At 40.1% G+C, this 22369-nt stretch overlaps 1 protein-coding gene across 2 annotated transcripts in view; it reads right to left on the bottom strand.

Moving 5' to 3' along the window:
- Positions 1-255: 255 nt before the first annotated feature.
- THBS4 (thrombospondin 4) overlaps positions 256-22369 on the bottom strand; it is a 42337-nt gene continuing 20223 nt past the window's right edge. For both annotated transcript variants that reach the window (XM_032212727.1, XM_032212728.1), the window contains exons 10-21: positions 21295-21399; positions 20950-21057; positions 19169-19328; positions 16148-16266; positions 14433-14485; positions 11200-11393; positions 10102-10280; positions 7084-7132; positions 5983-6179; positions 5611-5783; positions 1704-1843; positions 256-317 (exon numbers count right to left, since the gene is read on the bottom strand). In XM_032212727.1, coding sequence (XP_032068618.1) covers positions 256-317; positions 1704-1843; positions 5611-5783; positions 5983-6179; positions 7084-7132; positions 10102-10280; positions 11200-11393; positions 14433-14485; positions 16148-16266; positions 19169-19328; positions 20950-21057; positions 21295-21399 — 1539 coding nt within the window. The remainder of the gene's footprint in view (positions 318-1703; positions 1844-5610; positions 5784-5982; positions 6180-7083; positions 7133-10101; positions 10281-11199; positions 11394-14432; positions 14486-16147; positions 16267-19168; positions 19329-20949; positions 21058-21294; positions 21400-22369) is intronic.

The raw sequence follows: 22369 nt of genomic DNA, 5'->3' as shown, positions 1-22369 counted from the left end.
TGCTTTGTGTAACACATTATTAGTCTTTGTCTGTTATTGCCTACAAAATCATACTGGAAATTAAATCTTGAATTTAATTGAAAATTAAATGAAAACTGAAAGTTAAATGAAAACCAAAAGAAACCCTAATCTACTTTATCTTTTTATTTATCAAACATAGCAAATGAACAGGGCATTTATACACACACAACTGTATAAGAATTAAAAATGTACTGCAGTGTTAGTCAACATAATATCTTGCATTCTTGATTCTTCTTAAATACCTCCATCACCATACTTCTGAGCTTGAAATTCTTGGAAATCTTCTGGGATTGTATCTGAAATCAAGAAAGGAGATAGAATCACTGCCCACTGTAGTTATGGAACTGGTGGGGTTTTTTGTTTATTTTTAAATTGCAGGTTATGAAATGGTAGAGATAGCTATAAAACATTTAAAAAATTATATCACTAATCAAATATGAATGTAAACATGTCATTTCTTGTCTTCCGAACTATAATTCTGCTAAAAAGAGACAGCAAGCTTCAATTGGAAGCAGTGAAACTTTCCCCAAGGCTACATTGATGATTTCACAGATTAGAATAGTCAAAACCTTCCTGTACTTATTCTATGATCCCACTGAAAATTAGGAGCAGAGATGCACCTCTAATTAAATACTAATTTGAAAAAGAATTAAATCAACTGAATAATACTTCTTTGCATTTATATCCTGCCTTTTGCTTTTCTCTGAGCAGTTAAGCTTTCCCTTAATTTTATCCTCCAGTTTATTTGACCTGGGAAAATGATTGACCCAAAGTTACTTGATCATCCACAATAGTCAACTAAGACTTGAACTTTGGTTTTCCTGGTCCTTGTTCAGTACCTGAATCACTCTGGTTCACCAGTGACAATGTGGTGAATGACAGACTTAATCTAAGCCTCCAGTACATCATTTAGTGCAGAGGTGGGTTCCTACCGGTTCGGCCCGGTTCAGCCAAACCAGTAGTGGAATGGTAGCCTGGGTCACTGGAAACGCCAGCGACCCAGGCCTGCCATGCCCCCAAACTGGTTTCCCGGTTGCTACCACCACCATCTTGTTTTTGAGTTCTGCACATGCACCGAACAATTTTAATTGAACTGCGCATCCAGCACGCACGTGCAAAGCCCTCGTATGAGCAAACCGGCAGTAAAGCCAGCCAGAGCCCACCCCTGATTTAGTGGCTATTTTAGCGTCCACACTATATGCTCACTTCTAGGAAAGGCCAATGAGAAACACAGTTGGCAGAGATTGTGCTTTGAATCTATATGGAAAGCTTTGAACCAATAATGACCCATCTGCCTTTCTCTTTCCAAAGAAAGAAAGACACTGTTGCTTGGCCTGTTTGCTGCCAAAGAATCCTAACTTTGGAGCTGAGGAGTTATGCAATATTGCTATGCAACTGCAAGATTGATCTGCTGTTTCAGGACTGGAAAAGTGTCTTTTTTTTAAAGATTATTTTAATTAAAATAAATAAAGCATCATTTTTTAAAAAATAAGGAAAACTGCTGGAACTCACAATGGCACCATATGCATTTTTACAAATGAAAACAGTGGGTAGGTGTAGTTGAGTGTTCGTGTAAAAGGGTGACTAAAGATGTAGTTATTTGTGTAACCACACTAAAGGAGTTAGCCTTTATTCAGTTGGTTTTTGATTATGTAAGAAAATGGATGGAAGAAAAATACTACCGTTACAACGATATTTCAGATTGGACCAAATAATATTTTCCTGAGAGAAACAGAAAACACCAAGTCTTCCTCCACGCATGGTTGTGTCTATGGTTACTCCAGAATCTGCTACCAGTTCAGATCCTTCATAAAATCTTGCCCTTTTGAAATAGAAACAAAATTAAGTTTAAAATGTTAGTGACTTCATTCTCTGTGCAGCGTCATTATATCAATGGCACTTAAACTTATATACCACTCCATAATGCTTTATAGCACTCTCTGAGTGGTTTACAAATATCAGTGTATTGCCCCCAATAATCTGGATCCTCATTTTACCAACTTTATTCGTTATGCTCAATGAAGCTTAACACACAGGACATTATATCTAAAATTTAATGTATTAATTTTTTTGTTATTATATCTATCAGAGGGTTATAAATCAAGCACACTTCAAATTGAATATCAGCTTGATCCAAAAAAAATTAGTTTAATCCCTTCAATTTTGTAATTTGCTTCAAAATATTGAATTGATTCAGCATAATCAATTTAAGCTAAAGAGAGATTTTCTGACCCTCAGAATGAGAGAAATTCACTTGTTAAATCAACATTCTTTCTAGATGGGCTCTTTACATAAAACAGAAAAAAATAAGATATGGTATATAGGTTAGATGAGATGATTAGACAGGATAGATTATAGAAAGAAGTGAGTCATGATGTAACTTTAAAGAAAGAGGTAAATTTATAAGTGTACACGTAACTGCTGAAAAGAAGAATCGAAGTCATCTCTTTGTATCTTCTTTCTTTTCTATTTTTCTTTCTTTTGTTGAACGTTAAAGGTTTCTCTTTCATTTTTTTCCTCCCATACTTTATATTAGTTTGTTTTTTTTACCTCTGCTTTAAAAACTTTTAATAAAACAACAACAAAAAACTAAAATATTGAATTGATTGAAATCTTTCAAACTTTGAAGATTAGATTTGATTAAAGTGTATGCAGGCATGTGCAAAAGGTCCCCTCACCTACCAGTTTAGTACTACGAAGACATATATTCAATTCAGCAAATCTAACCCAGCTGTTGGTATGTGTACATGTGTATGGGTACTAATACTAATGGGTAGTAATACATGGGTACTAATTTGTGGATGGGTACCGTATATACTCGAGTATAGGCCGAGTTTTTCAGCCCACTTTTTGGGCTGAAAAAAGCTGCCTCGGCTTATACTCGAGTCAGTGAAAAATTTGCCCAAATGGAGGAGAAAAAGGGGCGCCCCTTTTTCTCCTCCATTTCGGGACCCAGTGGAAGTTCTCTGCGCGAGGTGAAATGGCCGGCAGCAGCCTCACTCTCCTGCCGTGGCTTCCGTTTCAGTCGCGCAGAGAACTTCCACTCGCTTCCCGGGCTTGTGTTCTGATGAGGGGGAAAGAGAGGACTTTCCTTACGCCCGCATCAGAGCTGGACGTAAGGACTTTACCCCATTGATGAGGCGGGCGGCGCGGATTGTAGCAAGGACGGCCGCCGATCGCAGCCTGGCTGCGCTGGCGGGGACGGGCGGGGCGGGGTGGGATGAGACTCCCCACTCGCCAAGATGGTAGGACTCCAAGTCCCATCCCCTCCACCCGTCCCCACCAGCGCAGCCCCTGCCGCATCAGCCGGAATCTAATTTCCCCCTCATCAGAGCTCGGCGCGGATTGTAGCAAGGACGGCCACCAATCGCAGCCCGATTGCGCCAGGGGGTTCCGCTGGTTGAAAGAAAGTCCTTCTTTGCACCAAGCGCTTTTCCCTCCCAACTAATTATAACTAATTATATTAATTAGATAGATCAGTGTTTCTCCACCTTGAAGACTTGAAAATATGTGGACTTCAACTCCCAGAATTCTGGGAGTTGAAGTCCACACACTTTCAAGTCTCCAAGGTGGAGAAACACTGAGATAGATGATCCACGGTGTTTATTTTTGGAAAAAAGCGCCTCCTGCTCTGGACTGCCGGGAACGCGATCGCGTCTCTCTCTCTCTCTCTTCCCCCCACCCCCGGCTTTTCCCACCCGGGAATGTTCTGGCGGGCTAGGCGGAGGGTGCGTGTGCGTGCATGTGTGTCAAGGGTGGGGAGGCTAAGAGGGCGAGGTGAGATCCTGGCGGGGACCGCATTTCACCCGCCGAGCTTCCTTTTCCCCCGTCTTTTCCTCCGCTCGCCGACTTCCTTTCTCCCGTGGCTGACAGGTGGGTGGGTTTCCCTCCTCCTCCTCCCTGCTGGACGTGGATCTGCGGCGTGGGTGGCCGTCCTTGTTGCCCGCCGGCAGCAGGTCGCGGCAAAGAGAGGGAGAGGGAGAGAGAGAGAAATGCCGCCGCTCCCCGGCTCGCCTCTTTTTCCCGGGATCGCCGTGATGCTTTGAGTTTTCCTTCTGCGGAGGTGGGGTGGAAAGAAGAAGAAGTGGGGCCCTTCCCCGCTTCTTCTCGGACTACCTAAGCGTTGGGTGCGCTGTCCCCATCTGGGAAAGTAGTGCTGACTCATCAGGTGTCTGGGAACGGGTGGGGCTGAGGAGCGGCTGGGGGTGGGGGGTGTTTCACAGAGCGGCTGGGGGTGGGGGGTGTTTTACAAAGGGATGAGGTGGACTGAATTACCCCCTTGTATCTGCTGCCTTGTTTAGTGATTGTTTTGTTTGCAGCTATAATGATGGTGAAAAAGACCTGTAAAGCAAAGGAAAACTGAATAGGATCCTCAGCCCAGTCACAGTTTCATTTAACAACCATTTAATGACCAAGATACTAGTCCCAGTTATGTTCACTAAATAAGGATTATCTGTAAACTGTTCTTTTGGTATCCACGTATGCAAAAGACTGATAGCTGTAGGAGATGACCAAGCTGAGCCCAAGGGAAGGGTCAAACACATCAATGGCCAACGTAATTGTTTCAGGGTTCATTTTATTTACACCAAATATAATTCATTTAAGAAATTGGACAGCACATCCTTTATTAGTTTCAAATTCTTTCTTTAAAGATATCTATGGTGGAATGTAACATGCTGAAAGCAACAGTGGCAATGGGATGCTTTTGTGGCCCTTTGGGATAACCAAGAAATAAGTGTGTGTGTGTGTGTGTGTGTGTGTGTCAGAGAAGAATTTTTAACACAGGTATGTTGTACATGCATACATTTGGACAAACTTTGCAGAAATCTCCTCTTTTTTAAGTTTTATTTGGCATCATTCAATAGAGCAAAGTCTGAAAATGAAGCTGCATGCTACTGTAGGAGTCCAACAGTTTAGCAAATAAAAAGAGAACTTAGTGTTCCAGGGAGATGAATTTAAACTGCATGGAGATGAGGTGAGTGAAGTATTTCATTGAATACACCGGTATTGTGTGATAATAATTTGTTATCCAGAGCAAATTTTTACAATGGCTACTGTATATTTAATGGGCACAGGCAGGCTGTATATGTTATTCAATGGGCAATGGCAGGCTGTAATTAATGGACACAGGACAGGCTGTATATTCAATGGGCACAGGCAGGACACTGGTAGAATGTATATTATGAGCCTATGAGTTTTGAAGGATTTTAACTCGTGTTTTAGCTTGGTTGCTGAATGAGCTAAGGTTTTTGTACTTTTAAAGTTATTGTTGATACCATATTGTTTTTGTTGACCCTCTTTTCCACTTACAGAGCTAGTTTACTGTTTTTCTTTGAAATAAATATTCAAAAACATTATTGGTATCTATTTTTATTTTTGAAATTTACCGGTAGCTGCTGCATTTCCCACCCTAGGCTTATACTCGAGTCAATAACTTTTCCAGTTTTTTGTGGTAAAATTAGGTGCCTCGGCTTATATTCGGATCGACCTATACTCGAGTATATACGGTAAATCTAAACACTGTACATGTTAGTCAATACCATGGAAATGGATATAAAACAATAAGGCTCTTCTTGCTCAAAGCTTTACCTAATATATCCAACCTGAGGTCTGTGTTGTAGGAACCAGCGATAGGAAACTTTATCTTTCCAGCCAACATTTCGTGGATCTTTCCATAGCAATCGGACTTGATCATTAGTGTCTCCAGTGTGCCAAAGTGAATTTCTGAGGTGTTCTCCAGGCCCAGTCTTTGACTTAACAGCCTACACATAGAGAAGTTAAAAAGAAGAAATTTCCATCAACACTTTTTCTCCCATATTCTAAGGAATGCCAACATCTGTAATGGTCTTTCCAGTCTGTAAAACACTCCCAATAAAGTAATGTTATAGAACACAGATGTCGGCAATTCTCTCTGAACATATTGTTAGATGAAAGCCTTTATCATTTTGCTTAAGCCGGTACCTTCAGCTGAATCCCAGGTTCTGCAACTGCTCGAAATGGAGTGGCTTGCCAATAGGTCTGCTCCGTCTGTTTCCACATTACCACATAAAAGCTGGAGCTGTCTTGATAACCAAAAATGAAGCCTGCATAGTCATCATCTGTTACTGTATTCACATGGAAAGTGCCTTCAAAATCAACTCCATTGAAAGCTGTATAACCTATTCAACAGATGTAAACGGATGCATGAAATCCAAACCATCTGCAATTATAGAATCTGATTCACTGATAAGATTAATTCCCCCAATCTGGAGTTTTCCACATGCCTTGGGACAATTCCCAGAATTGTTCGCTGGTGTGGATGGAAGATGGAAAACTATGGGAATTACAATTCTAAACATATGAAGAACATCCCCACTGGAAATACCATTACAAGTGACTGCTGGTTCTTTTGGATCTAAGAGCCCCAATCCACCAGCACCAGGAAGACTTATCAACAAATACCAACTGTTTTATGCTGAATCTCATGGTTGGCAATCAAATCCACCACTGTCCACTTTTATTGACAATAGCAGTAGCACTTAGATTTACATATCGCTTCACAATGCTTTTACAGCCCTCTCTAAGTGGTTTACAGAGTCAGCGTATTGCCCCTAACAATCTGGGTCCTCATTTTACCAACCTTGGAAGGATGGAAGGCTGAGTCAACCTTGAGCCAGTGAGACTCAAACTGCCAAATTGCAGGCAGCTGGCAGTCAGCAGAAGTAGGCTGCGGTACTGCATTTAATCACTGTGCCACCGTGGCTCAGTGAGGCTCAATAGCACTTCAAGCCGCAAATAAGGATTTTTCCAAGTCCTGGTTTTCTTAGTCCTTAACCAGATGTGAAAGAATTAAAGTTTTCTCTTTATATATGCTTTACATTCTTCATTAGACTTTCTGTGATGAGCACTTCCTGTTAAGAAGAATGACGAAAGATTGGAAGGAGAGATGCAATGAACATTTCTATGGTAAATTCAGCTGGCTGAAGAATGGGGAGTGAATTGCATTGTATAAATTGATTATTCCAAAATATTTGTGTTTGTATGGATTTGCTGTAACTGTCTTCAGAGAAATGGGGTACATACCTACAGCAAGTCCAGGATCACTGTTCATAGTTTGCACAATCTCCATACCCTGCAAAATGTAGGTAACACAATTAGTTAAACAAAGAATAGAAGAAGTTAGATTTTGCTTCTTACAGTAAAATACAAAAATACCAAACCAATAAGTTCAGAAAGGTCTCTTTTGTAAACGTACATACACATAATTTTTTGTATGTGTCTTCTAGACCATTTTTTAAATTTCTGAGAAGTGCCTGGAAAAGGTCCTATAGCAGTGGTGGGTTCCAGATCCTGTTGCAACCGGTATGGTGCAATGGGGCCGGGTGCCCACTACTTGAACGCGTGCAGTGTGCACGCACACGTGCTCAGTGCATGCATCCATACTTACAGCCCGCAACGCTCCACCACGCCTCTGCAATGCACCAGCTACTTGGCGGAGCATCGCGCAGGCGCCGTACTCTCCTTGCGCGGAAACCCTGAAAACTTCAAATACCGGTAAGGAGCACAGGCAGGCGGGTGGGCCCTCCAGAGCACCGTACCAGTCATAACCCACCACTGTCCTGCAGACAAAATTTTCAGAAATGGTTTGCTGTTGCCTCCTTTCACGGGCTGACAGAGAATGACCAACACAAGTCATGTGCCTAAACCAGGACTAGAAATCACACTCTCCTGATTTCTAGCCTCATGCCTTAACTACTACACCAAATTGGCTCTCTAAACACATACAAGCCTATCATACTATTCCAAATTCTTATTCAGCTTTGTACCATTTATTTCTAATTATTTAAGTCTTGAAGCTTGTGATTAGGTGAAAAATTCACTGGTCCTTTGGTTTTATTCAGTCATTGACTCCACTCACTATCCCTCACTTGGAAGCTCTGGAAAATTATGCTTAATATATTTACATTTATATTTAAATTCTTATTTATTTGTATTTTATTCTTTTATCTTTCACATTTCTCTGTATTTTTAAAATATTTAATTAACAGTGTCAAGAAAGTGAAAATAAGAATGATGCGCAAAGATAGAAAAGTATGGAGAGATTGGTATAAACTAGTCTTGGCACTGAATGGCATTGGTATAAGATAGTATAGTGTTTGTGTAAACTAAATTGAATTAGAATTCAAATTTTTCTCATATTCTGCCTTTATTTTGTCTACTTCTATTTTTCTGTGCTTTGCATAATATTACAACTCAAAAGCGAATAATGTGACAAATATGTGTCTATACTGTATATGCATGAATGTAAAATCAGGAATTCCAGTGTTACATGGTCATTTTTTCTCAATTTCTTTGTTTTTTTTCCTATATTACTAATTCTTCAACTGAGTCTTTTGTATAGAATATTATCAAGTCAAAGACAGTTGATCCTCTTGTACTTCCTTCCATTCTCTAAAGAAAAAGTTATTACCAAGACAAATTAGAAATGGAAAGGCCACGATAGAATTTATTTCCCAGCAGATATTTGGTAATTAAAGTCTCTTACTATATCACTATGATTCTGTGCCTCTTTGAAAGATTTGCATTTTTAGAAGGCATCATCCGCTTTTTCTGTTTGGTCAGCCAGGCAATAGCAGATACTAACAATACTGCTTTTATTTGTTCCTCTCTTTTTTATTAAGCCAGATGCTTCTAGAGCATTAGCAAGTTCATTCATTTAAACTTATGAGCAAGAATGCATATTCTTAACAGTGTGATTTCCCCCTTTCAGTGGTTAAGTTCTATCTCATCTACATAAACTGTACCCTTTGGTTCAGGGGTGTCAAACTCGCGTCATCATGGGACGTAACACAACTTTTCCCCCCTTTGCTAAACCGGGCGTGAGTGTGGCCATCGCGTGACGCATCTGGCCCATAGGCTGCGAGTTTGACAACCCTGCTTTAGTTGTTATATGGGAAGCATCCTAGCATCTCCATTGTATCAGTGAAATCGTATTTGTTATTTTGTATTATGAGTTGAATGAACTCTAAGCATTAGTGATTAGAGAACAAAGATCAGACCCTTTGTAAGCCAATGTTTTGATTTTATTTTGTTATGGCTTAAGGATCTCATTTATAGTATTCTTGGCTCCAACAATTGTTCTTCCCTTCTGCACTTTAGGAATCCACCACCTGGCAAAGTTAGAAAACTGACATCACCTGACATCAAAATGGATTGTTATCGTAACAAAGGCTAAATGCCAACTGTTACTCTTGTCCCAAGCAAGGAATTCTTAGTCTGTAATATAATGCTGGCAGTAGAAAGAGGTACACAAACGTAAACTTGTTTTTTGCAATAAATATGGCCTGCATTTTATTCTTGGCAGTTGTCAGATTTCTTTTTCAATGGCTTTTCTAGTGCTTGCAATAAACAGATTCTATCATCTGTTCTGAATCATTGACTTTCGGTGTTGGTAAAGCCTAACACGTCCTGCAGTTTATTTTTTCTCCCCTGGCCACTCCTGTTTTATCTGCAAAGGCTTGACAATTGTTTTTGGGATCCTGCAAGGCCCAGCGTTTTCTAAATCTCTTCTTTCCGGTTACGATTCTCAGCCACTGGGCCTGCTCTTCTCTCATTCCATAGAGTTGCTTCTAAAGTCAGTTTCTGCTTCTGTGCCTTCTTTTGAACTTGATTTTTGCCACCAGCTGAGCTACGGCCATTGGCTACTTAAATCTTTTAATTTTTTCAAAGACAGCCACAAGCTTGGTTTGGATACAGATATACACCTGTTGTTTTGGGGCAGGAAAAGAAACATGCCATAAGCATTGTATGCTACAGCTGCAGACTCTCGTACATTGATTTGGATGTTTCAATCTTAGAGCACCCTGAGTAGAATGGCTCTTACTGCTTTTCTTTAAGGTTCTTATGTTAACCAAGTGCTATCTCTTGACTTAGAAGGCAAATTTATTACGGGCTCCCTCCTAACTCTTAAAGCAAATTTCTGCTTAGGTGAATTTACTTCTAGCTTGTTTGTAGACAACTGAGTTTTTTTGCTAAACACCAAAGAGTCAGATTGTCCAACTGTTCATTCCTGCCTGCTTTTAGATTTCAAAAAGTATTTACCTGATTCAAAACCACCCAGTTTGGATCAATCTGAGCATCACCTTCTGGATCCAGGACAACAGTCTGATATGCTCTGAAATCAGTCAGAGTGACCTCTGCATTCTCAGGGCAAACATCAATCTGGTCAATCACTGTATCTTGATCATAGTCCGATTCACAAATGTCACCAATTCCATCACCTACAAACCACAATTCAGTGTTTCAGGAGTGTCATTTGACAGCTGGAGTTTAAATTGATGCTTGAAATAAGTTTGTTTGCTAAAGGATCAGATGCAAAGTGATATGCAAAAAAATACTGATTTGGGAATGGAATGATTCAGAAAATCCAGAATGGTCCTACTGAACCTTCTCCAAGCCAAAGCATTTGAAGGTGCCCCAAACAGGGCAATCTGGATAAAACAGCCTGTTTCAGAGCTAGACCACAACTGGGATACATCAAACTGCTTCCTATTTGAAAGATATACTTCCCAAATGGTTAAACTGCCCTGAAACTACAAAGTGTAGAGGAGATTTGGCATGATCTGGAGGGGAGACGGTGAGTTTTGTACCTTCCTTATGTAAAGGAATTAGATGAGAAAATTATGACAAGGGCTCATTTTTAATGCCACCTACAGCAAAGAGATGAGGGATGCAGAGCCTCAGGGGCTAAGACGCTGTGCTTGTTGATCAGAAGGTCGATCAGAAGGTTTGAATCCCTAGCACTGCGTAACGGAGTGAGCTCCCGTTACTTGTCCCAGCTTCTGCCAACCTAGCAGTTCAAACACACATAAAAAATGCAAGTAGAAAAATAGGAACCACCTTTGGTTGGAAGGTAACAGTGTTCCATGCACCTTTAGTGTTTAGTCATGCCGGCCACATGACCACGGACAGCGCTGGCTCTTCAGCTTTAAAACAGAGATGAGGACTGCCCCCTAGAGTCGGGAACGACTAGCACATATGTGTATGGGGAACCTTTACCTTTACTTTTACAGTAAAGAAGAAGACTAGAGAAACCCATGAAAGCCAGAAAAGCTCAGGGGAATGAAGCACTAGGTCACCAACAGTAAATTCAAAAACGAAATCATAAATGAGGATTGAAAAGGAAGAGAATGGTCTTACTGTTCTCATCTTCCTGTCCTGGATTAGGAACCAGCCGGCAATTATCAGGCCCTGGAGGGACGTGGTCAGGAATTCCATCATCATCATCGTCGTCATCACACTCATCCCCCAAACCATCTTTATCAGTGTCAAGCTGGGAGCTGTTAATGACTGTGGGGCAGTTATCAGTGCTGTCTTGGTGTCCATCCCCATCACTAGGATACAGCAAGGTAGGAAAAAAACACACGTACACAATATGCTAATTCCTATGTCCGTGTTCCCAAGCAATCTCTTCCAATCCTTTACTCCCAATTTATTTATCTATCTGCTTGTATCCCACCATCCTAACTAAGGCAATTGAGATAATACTCCATCCAAGAACTTTGTGAGGCGTGTGAACCAAGAGAGTGTGACTGGCCTAAAGTCACTCCATACACTTCCCTGACTGAAGAAGGCCTGAGCCTGGTGTTCCAGTCCTAGTGCAACACCTTAATTGCTATACTGCATTGCCTCTTAAACATAATAGAACACAAATTTCCGTCATTCCAGCCAGCTCAATTAATATTGAAGCTGAGTGAAACTAATAGTGAAGCTAAGTCAGAAGCAAATTATATTATGTCACCAAATGTGGGAAGTCTGTCCCCAAATGTAAGGATATGGGTTATATTCTTATATGAGTAAAAACCATGGCATTGTGTCATCTCACAGAGTGCTAGATATATCTCCATTCACAGCAGGAAGAATGGCCTGAAGGACAAAAGGAAGAGCCACTACCAAAACAACAGATAGATAAAAGGGATCTGAGTCCAGAACAAGAAAGTAAATATTGTAGATAAGCTCCTCCCTAGTTCACATGAAGATAAAGGGAGGGAAGCACATTCAGACTTGCAAATTTCTGTTACATAGCTCTATAATAAAAGTAGAACAGAGCCACATGGCATTGGTTTCCTAATGTGGTCTACCTTAAAGGGCTGACAGATGTCAGTATTAATTGAAGCCAGACATGAAGATAATTGCCAGTAAAGTTTAAAACTTTACTTTAAAACTGGGATCAAATTATTGTTGTCATGGTCTTTGTTTCTTTAATACCCTCCATAAATGCCCTTGATAATTATATCATTGTAAATGACATGAATAATGCAAATGGCATAAATTGATACAAAAAAAACTGAAGCAAAAGGGATAAAAAATAATTTATATTATCTATTGACATAATTATACAAATGATGCAGATGATAAGTGAGAACTCTCTAATTTAATAATATAGGTTAACTTATACACTCCTTCCTTCCATTTAGTCATTAACTAACCCTACTTTAACTTGAGGCATCCACAAAAGAAGGAGTGCAAGAGCAGTTATGTAAACACTGAAAGAGAGGAAGGGTGAGAAAGTTAATCATCTTGATTCTCTTTGGTATAAGAGGGAAGAGCAAAATACTTTGTCAGACTTTCAAGATTCAGTTATTATACAATGAAACAATAGAATTTTAATAGGTTTTAAAGGAGGCTGTTTCCTGACCAGGCTAACCTTGAAGGGCTGACACACAGCAAGCCAAGATTCTGTCCAGCTCCACCCATTGTGGCAATGTAACACAAGTACAAAAAAGGCAGTGTTTACACAACAACATGATGATGCACATTTAGAATAAAATAACAGAGTTGGAAGGGACCTTGAAGGTCTTCTCGTCCAACCCCCTGCTTAGGCAGGAAACCCAACACCACTTCAGACAAATGGTTATCCAATATCTTCTTAAAAACATCCAATGTTGGAGCATTCACAACTTCTGGAGGTATGTTGTTCCACTGATTAATTGTTTTAACTGTCAGGAAATTTCTCCTTAGTTCTAAGTGGCTTCTCTCCTTGATTAGTTACCCCCTATTGCTTCTTGTCCTACCCTCAGGTGCTTTGAAGAATAGCTTGACTCCCTCTTCTTTGTGGCAGTCCCTGAGATATTAGAACACTGCTATCATGTCACCCTTAGTTTTTCTTTTCGTCAGACTAGACATATCCAGTTCCTGCAACTGTTCTTTATATGTTTCAGCCTCCAGTCCCCTATTCCTCTTTGTTGCTCTTCTCTGCACTCTTTCTAGAGTCTCCACATCTTTTTTACATCGTGGCGACCAAAACTGGATGCAGTATTCCAAGTGTGGCCTTACCAAGGCATTATAAAGCGGTAACACTTTACTTGATCTTGATTCTATCACTATGTTTATGCAGCCTAGAAGTGTGTTGGCTTTTTTGGCAGCTGCTGCACACACAATGCTGGCTCATATTTAATATTTCATTATCTGTTCCTATGCTCTCTCAGATGCTCATGACTTTAGTAACCTTTTTTATTTTATTTTTTGCACAAAATTAAAGCAGAGTGGTTTTTTTGTTCTGTTTGCTTCCTTTTTTTTTGGCATCTTCTTAGTTGGCGATTCTATTTTCTACATGAAGCAGAACGAATGGTATGCTTCTTCCACTGAAAAAAAAATATTGAAAATGTCTGTTGCTCTGTTCTGAGCCCTCAGAAGCTTCCCCTAACATGAATCCAGAATCCACTTTCCTGAATCATAATTCTGCATTGTACAGTCTGTGATGAGAGAAAAAAATATCCCTAAAGTACTACCTTATCCTTCTTCAATAGATTTTCGGCATGGCTAAACACATCCAATTTCTTCTATTTATTTCCCTGTAGAATTTATTTTCCAGTCCCTGGTCATCTCAGATGTCCTACATTGGGCCCTTTTCAGTTTAGGAACCCTTCTTAAAATGTAATCAGGTGAAGAAGAGACATGACTTAGAGTGGGTTGTGACCAATGCTAAGTAGAGCAGAAATGTTATTTCCTGTAATTGTAATTATACTTGAATATTTGTCCCATTGGGAAACCTTTCAAAAAAAAAATCAAAGAGATAACAATTCCAGTCATGGATTTGGACAACTTCATTTCACTTCGCTCGAAGACAAACATTTTGAAGGAAAAAATGTTAATGTACATTCCAAGAACAGTTCCTACAACAGAACCAATTAGACATACATAGAGCGGATGTCTCTTTATTGGGTTTGTTCAAATGGAAACTAGACAGTCGTCTTCTGGGAATTTTAATTTGTTTTCCTGCTCTGAGTGAAGTAGATTCAGTGGTTTGCATGGCTCCTTCCAACTCCCTGATTTTGTGATTCAAAATTGTGGTTCTGGGATTTGAAGTTCACGCATCTTAAAGTTGCTGAGTTTGAGAAACACAATGCATATTACAGTAAACTTTAACTTACCTGTCTTGGTTGGTGTCACAGGAATCGCCAACCAGATCATTGTCAGAGTCTGACTGTAAAACCCAATAATAATAAAAAATAAATTACATTATATAAGATGAAAGGTTATGGATACTATATACTACCTTGTAGAAAAAACTGCCATGTAGTTCTTCCAATAATATATATGTGTATAGAATTAAGAGAACTCAAAAGAATATGAAGGAAGATGCCATTTTCATTTAAAGCTCTCAGGTAGAAATTTTAAGAAAGATTGAAAAACTTGAAATATGTTACCATTTAAATTAATTCATATTGAACCACATAGATTCAAAATGGAGTTAATAAGGTAGTTAAATATTATATTACTATTGTTGCAGTACCCATACCAGTGACGTGCAGGCAGGGGAGGCAGACCCTCACTACTGTCATCATGAAAAGAAAAAAAATGTAAAAGGAAAAAGGCTGAGATAGTTGCTGCCAGAGTCATAGTGGATGACTCTGCTTAGTGTTTAACTGTTTAAAAACGCCTCTAAAAAGTGCCCTCTACAGGAGGAGGCGGGAGAACCACGTGCCTCATTTAGTCTGACTTTATGATCACTCGAGCAGAGTTAAGCAAGGGTTAAAAGCCAAAAAATTCCTTATGTAGACGAGGCACGTGGTTCTCTTGCCTCCTGCGTTTTTTTAAGAGGCTTTTTTAAACAGTTAAGCAGAGTCATCCATTGGGGACTCTGGCAGCAGCTAACCCAACCTGACCTCAGCAGCTCTTGCCTTTTTCCTTTTATATTTTTATATTTTCATGATGGCAGGCAAGACCAGAGTTGAAATCCTCTGTGATTGTAAAACAGCTGGAAAAGGTATGTGGGTCAGAGGGAGGGGAAGGAATTCAAAATTAATGTAATTTGTTAGTAATTGTAAGTAATTTGTGTGTGTGTGTGTGTGTTTGTGTGTGTGTGCGCACATGTGTGTGTTTGTTTCTTCACTCAGAGGGAAGAGGTAGGAGAGGCAGGGAGGGCAGCCCGCCAGCTTTCTTTCTCTGTGCCGGGGCAGTCCGCCAGCAGAGGCGGGTCTTTTAGCCGCCTCTGCTGGCGGACTGGCTCTTTCTTTCTTTCTTTCTTTCTTTCTTTCTTTCTTTCTTTCTTTCTTTCTTTCTTTCTTTCTAGAAAGAGGCTTGTTTGAGAAGACATAGCGGCGAGGTGGGCAAAAGCCTCTTTCAAGAAAGCGTCTTTTGGCCACCCCGCTGCTATGTCCGACATAGAGGCGGGGCGGGCAAAAGCCACTTTTTCTTTTTGCCTCACCAGCCATAAACCTCACCGCACGTCACTGACCCATACCTATATATTGTTTTAAGCTGGTTTTTATACAGTTTTACTGGTGGTGAGACGCCCAGAGTTATTTTAAGATGGGCAGCTACATAAATGTTAGAATAGAATAACAGAGTTGGAAGGGACCTTGGAGGTCTTCTATTCCAACCACCTGCTTAGGCAGGAAACCCTATACCATTTCAGACATATGGTTGTCCAATCTCTTCTTAAAAACTTCCAGTGTTGGAGCATTCACAACTTTGAATGTAATTGTAAGATGAAGCAGCAATGGCTTTGAATACGTCTTGTAAAATATTTTTTACAAGCCTGAAGTAAGACTAATAAATGTGAAACCTTATAGCAATTTGTAATTCTCATGTTTAATTCCACTGAGGACTGATGTCTTTGCAGATGCACCAGCTATCTGCTCACCTGATTGGGATTGCTGATATCGGGGCAGCTGTCGCATGCATCGCCAACACCATCATTGTCTTTATCTTTCTGCTCCCAGTTGGCTACTTTCTGACAATTGTCCAAAACATTCTTAATCCCTGAATAAAATTGCACACATAATTAATGTTACCTTATGATCACCGAAACACCAGAAAGGGGGGGGGGGGTTCGGGGGAGAGGGGGAATTTGTCCAAGTGTATTCCCCCAGACCAGATCACAGAAATTCAAGCGCAATGACCAATTTTTGGCACCATAACTTTAGCTCGGGGTTTCTTTTCCCCTTTGGCGGCAGGGCAAAAATAAGGAAAGGTTTTCTTAAAACACTGTGATGAGTACTATTTGAATCCATCCATGTAAAAAGAAGGTTGGTGTTTCTTTCAGTTTCTGACATGGATACATTTTCCCATGGCTGGGAGGGCGGGGGGAGGAAAAATAAATATTGGACATTGCCATAAAAAGATTGTTCACCGCTGCTCTACCACGTCTTAACAGTTAAGATAGCCAGTTAGATAGAATGTAGAATGAGTTGACTGGGCAAATGTCTTTCAAATTACTTGACTTGCTTTTTATATATGTTTATATGCAATATTATTTTAAATAGAAAGACTGAAAGATATCACTTGTGGATTAGACTTGGTAGGATCAGTATGAAGGTGGTATATCCATCCTGGCCCTACTCAATTTTTGTTACCATCCTTAGGAAAGACCAAATGGTCATGGGTTTTATGTCCTCCTAGACCTAGAACATAAAGATTCCATTGCTGGTACTGGATGCAATGGCAATTCCCCCAATGGATCCTCACAGCTACAATCACCACCTACTCTTTGAGCAGGAATTAAGAATCTAGGACTCCCAGGTTGTGCATGTACAGGGGTGGGTTCCTGGCAGTTCTAACCTCTTCTATAGAAGAGGCTCCACAAATCTACAGTGCCATTTAGAACCGATTCCAGCTCCCTCCCCCCGCCCATCCGCACCATGCTTGCCCCACCCACCGCTCACTGATTGGCTGGCTCACCAATCACCCCGCCCACCTCTAAGAGTCCTATCTAAACCTTAAAGTCTTAAAGCTATCAAGTTTGAACACCCCTGGGGTTTTTTTTCCTAAAGGGTTAGGGATGCAAGGGTCTTGTAACTTGACAGCTTTAAAACCTGCGTACTTCAAATGCCAGAGTTTTGAGCCAACATTTTAGTTGCTAAGCAAGAGCGTTGTTAAGTGAGTTTCACCACATTTTACAAGTTGGCTACTCCCACCCGGTCACATGGCCGGCAAGCCACTTCCACAAAGCAGGCCACACCTACAGAAGAGGTTCTAAATTTTTTTGAAACCCACCACTGTGCATGTATCATGTGAAAGAGTATGAATAGAATAGAATAGAATTTTTTATTGTCCAAGTGTGATTGGACACACAAGGAATTTATCTTTGGTGCATATGCTCTCAGTGTACATAGGAGAATAAAATGGTTCCACCACAAAACCGCGGTAGACTAAAGCGCGCTCGACGAAAGCGCGTAAGTTACGTCATCACAGCGCGATGAAAACAGCACGCTGTGAGCGGGAAACTTAAAAATAACGCGAAAACCTTACCCTAACCCCCCCAAACCTAACCCTAAACCTAACCCTAAGCCTAACCCTTAACCTAACCCTAAACCTAACCCTATACCTAACCCTTAACCTAACCCTAAACCTAACCCTAACGTTTAACATAACCCTAAACCTAACCCTAACCCTTACCCTAACCCTAACCCTAAACCTAACCCTTACCTTTATGTGAATCGGCTTGCTGTAAAAGCGCTTTTTAAAGTGCCCTTTTTTTCCCGCGGTTGTATTTGTCACGCTGCTGATGACGTCAGGTACGCGCTTTAATCGGGCGCGCTTTAGTGGACCGCGGTTTTGACGGGTCACGGAATAAAATACATTCATCAATAATAAAAAGATACAGCTCTTAGTGATAGTCAAGGTTACTAATAAGCTATCAAATTGTACTAGGAAACAAATAAAAACAATATAAATTGAAAGATACAAGCAACATGGTTATAATCATAAGTGTGGAGAGATAGATACTAGGAAGGAAGAGAAGAATAATAGTAATACATTCTTAGAAAATTATTGACAGTGTTGTGGGAATTAGTTGTTAAGCAGAGTGATGGCATTCGGGGGAAAACTGTCCTTGTGTATCCATCCATCTGTCCATGTTTTATATGTCAAAGTATATGCCTGACTCAAAATATATATTAAAATATTCAATAAATATTTAAAATATAAGTCAGCATAAAAATAAAAATCAGCAAAATACATTGCCTACAAACACTATTTCTGGGAAGATATTTCAGGGGTCACAGGATAATTCAGAGTCCACTTTCTGAAGCAGAAATAAGGAACATCAACCAGAAATCTGATGCCGAAAATCCCCTGCTGCACACTGACACTGTTTCCAGACATCTGTTCAATATCAAGAAATAGGGAAACGGAAACATGATGGGGTTTAGGTGAAGGTGTGCTGGAAGAGAGTTTGAATCCAAAGCCTTGCCAACTCTCAATCATGGTTCCAGCCCAAGAGGCAGGGATGAGGTGAAGGCAATTGAACAGGAATGCTTGCAAGCATCAGGAAGAAATTGTTTTTTGTTAGTTAAATGAGTAAAAAAAGAATCTGTCATCTGTGCACCTTGTTTTCTGCTGTTGATCTGTCACAGGCATGACTTTATAAATTTCAGTGCCTCCAATATCAGAGAAAAAAATGGATGGATCTGCTTGATTTTCAATCTAAGGCTGTGTTCTCATCTTCTGACCATGATGTGGCAATGAGGTCACTGCCTATCTGATTCAAAAGTAGCTTTCTGATAAACTGATAGGAGAAAGCAGATCTGAAATACTTGAAAGCATACAATACAATACAGTTGCCCAAGTGTGATTGTTGATATGCAAACTACAAAGCCCTAAATTCTACATGGAGTTGCCTACATGATTTTTCAATATGTCTCAGAAATGAAGATTGACCCACCATCTCCGTCTATATCTTCATCACAGGCATCTCCTTTGCCGTCTCCATCAGTGTCCCGCTGGTCATTGTTTAATACCATTCGACAGTTATCACAAACATCACCAAAGATATCTTGGTCACTATTCTTCTGGTTAACATTAGGAGTCAAGACACAGTTGTCCTAAATAGAGAGTTAAATAAATCTTTCTTAGAAGTTTAGCCTTAGCCATTGCTTTGTGCAAGGTTTTACTCTACCCCCTCTCCCACCTAATCTTTGTATGAAGTTACTGGCTGAGGTCATCTAATGGCCCAGGATTAGATATCATCAGTCCTTATTCCAGGCCAACCAAGTGTTGTTAAGTAAAAGTTGCTAAGTAGAATTGTGACTTGCTTGTGACCTTACTTCAGCTTTCTTTTGTTTTCAGGCCTGTAAAAGTTATAATTCCAAAATGCAATGAAGCCTTCATGAGACGAGGCCAGATTATTTAGAGGACTGTCCAATTCCAATTATTTCTGCCCCTCCTATGGAGTCCAAAGGAAGGATATACTCTGGGCCCCCTTGCTTAAACTATCTCGTCTAATGGAACCTAGGACAGATTCTTTGTTACTTCCCTTGACAGATGGTATTAAAATATGATGGTTCTTTGCAACCTGCAAAGATTTGCAAATATGTAAACATATTTATGCTCGCTGCAGCCTCCTATATGAATGGATAAGAAAATAAAGAAATGATCTGCATTAATTTTGAGTATAGTTGGGAGACAGGATATTGGTCATCTGAATCCAAAAAGTATACAACAGATAAATAAACAAACAGATAACGCCTTCAGGAAAGCCGTTAAAACCTGGCTGTTCCAGCAGGCCTAGGGCTGTTGACCTTAGTGTTAAGGTCCAGCCCCGATTAGAACGTATGTGTGTTGTGAATTTTAAACTATTTCTTTACTTATTTTGCTTTTCTTTTTTTCTTCTTTCGTTGTAAGCCGCCCGGAGTCCTCCGGGATTGGGCGGCCTATAAATTTAATAAATGAAATGAAATAATAAATGAAATAAATGGATAAGAGAAATGCACTAAAAAGATGCCATGTTTGTAGGCATTCAGTAGAGCTATGATGCCATCATAACATCATACAAATGTTGCGAATTATAATTTTTTGTGATTGATGCATATTGCATAATTTGTACAATACAATAATGTATGTGACATCACTTGTCCCCCTTGGCTTTCCCGTGTCAAGCTTCTCCTTTGTTTAAGAAAACAAGGCTAAATATCAAGAGCATTACCTGTTACCCAGAGCATGGACAGCTGCAGAAACCTTTACAATTTCTGGAATGTCAAATCTAACACATGTAAATCCTTCCCATCTTACAGCCTCTGAAGATTTTGCATAGTGTTAACAGCAAAAGAATAGGCCCACTGAGAATCACTCACTTTCTTTAATCAGATTCTTGTGGCCCAATTTTTGTAGTTGGGAGTACAAAAGAAAAAGTAACTTTTAGTTAAAAAAAATACATTGTGATTTCAGAATAGAAATGCCCTTTTCAAGCTTCTTTTTTTTAATTGCAATTTTGGGGGGACAAAATGCTCACTCATCCTCAATTACTCTTACCATGTTTAGCCGACATGGTCTACTTATACTATTGCATAAAATGTACTTTTAATCTCTAGAAGTGCCAAAATTGCTGGTACCACGATGGTAAAAATCAACATAGAGGTGGACTAATTTTTTGACACAATGGCCTGTTGTCCAGATTGGTAGCAGTGTTGCTTTATTATAGAAAATACACCAGTTGCTAACCAGTACCTGATCATTAGGAATACCATCCCCATCTGCATCATCATCACAGGCATCTCCCACACCATCTCCATCAGCATCTTCTTGTCCAGAGTTTGGAACAAACATGCAGTTGTCCTACAAAGTAAACACAATAGAGTATCCTTTTCCAACTAGTGCCATCAGATGAGATGGATTGCAGTGTTGGTAATCACCAAGTAGCACCAATAGGAGGAATACATACTGCATTTCACTATATCACAAAAGTTTTTCAATTCTCTCTTTTTTTCAGCAGTTCTTTGATAAAATTTTGAAACATGAAACAAGCATGAAACATACTCATCTTGTCACCCAGGCCTCTGTCAAACTGCTAACCTTTTTGCAGCTGTCAGCCGAGCATGGAAGCTTTTCATCTGGATAGCCATCAATATCAACATCTTTTCCACACAGAAAGCCATCACCAGCCCAGCCAATGCCACACTGTGAGCAAAAGTATTACAAAATGAAAACAACATTGGAGAAGTCTTTGTGGGCACACTCCTTCCTATTCTTCCTTTTTCAACCAAAATTCAAAAAGAATTTGATTCCTGTCCTTGTATATCAGCCTTCGCTTTCTGGTGTCTTCTGAATGAGTTTGTAGGCCCTGGAATTTCTACATGCATAGGTAAAGGTAAAGGTTCCCCTCACACATATGTGCTAATCATTTCTGACCCTAGGGGGTGGTGCTTATCTCTGTTTCAAAGCCGAAGAGCCAGCACTGTCCGAAGACATCTCTGTGGTCATGTGGCCAGCATGACTAAACACTGAAGGCACATGGAGCGCTGTTACCTTCCCACCAAATGTGGTTCCTATTTTTCTACTTGCATTTTTACATGCTTTCGAACTGCTAGGTTGGCAGAATCTGGGATAAGTAACGGGAGCTCACTCCGTTGCATGGTGCTAGTGATTTGAACCGCTGAACTGTCGACCTTCTGATCGATAAGCTCACTGTCTTGGTCATTGAGTCACCATGTTTCTATTTCTACATAGTCAATGAATTTCAGGAGCTATATTCCCATAATATCTAAGAATACTAAATTGGGCAAGCTTAGTGTCACATTTAGAACATATTCTAAACCTCCTATACACATGCATCCACAGCTTTCCCAGTTCTGAGTTGATTAAAATGAGATGTCTGAAACTTCCAAAATTCTTAAGCAGGATGAGATGATGACTGATTATATGGCTGACATTCTGCAGCCCCAACACATCCAAAACAGAGGTTTGTTACTGAACTGGCAGTGGCAGTGGCAGAAGGCTCTGCCCACCTGCCCAGATGCTTCTGTGCATGTGGAGAAGTGCTGCGTATGCACGCAAGTACTCACACGAGCAAAACGGTAGTAAACCGAGAAAGGTAAACAGACTAAGGCACTTTTTAAAAAATGTATTAATGTAGAAATCTTTTTGTAAA

The sequence above is a fragment of the Thamnophis elegans genome, chromosome 3 (assembly GCF_009769535.1).
Source record: "Thamnophis elegans isolate rThaEle1 chromosome 3, rThaEle1.pri, whole genome shotgun sequence".
NCBI lineage: Eukaryota > Metazoa > Chordata > Lepidosauria > Squamata > Colubridae > Thamnophis > Thamnophis elegans.
This window is presented reverse-complemented; position numbering and strand designations above follow the sequence as displayed.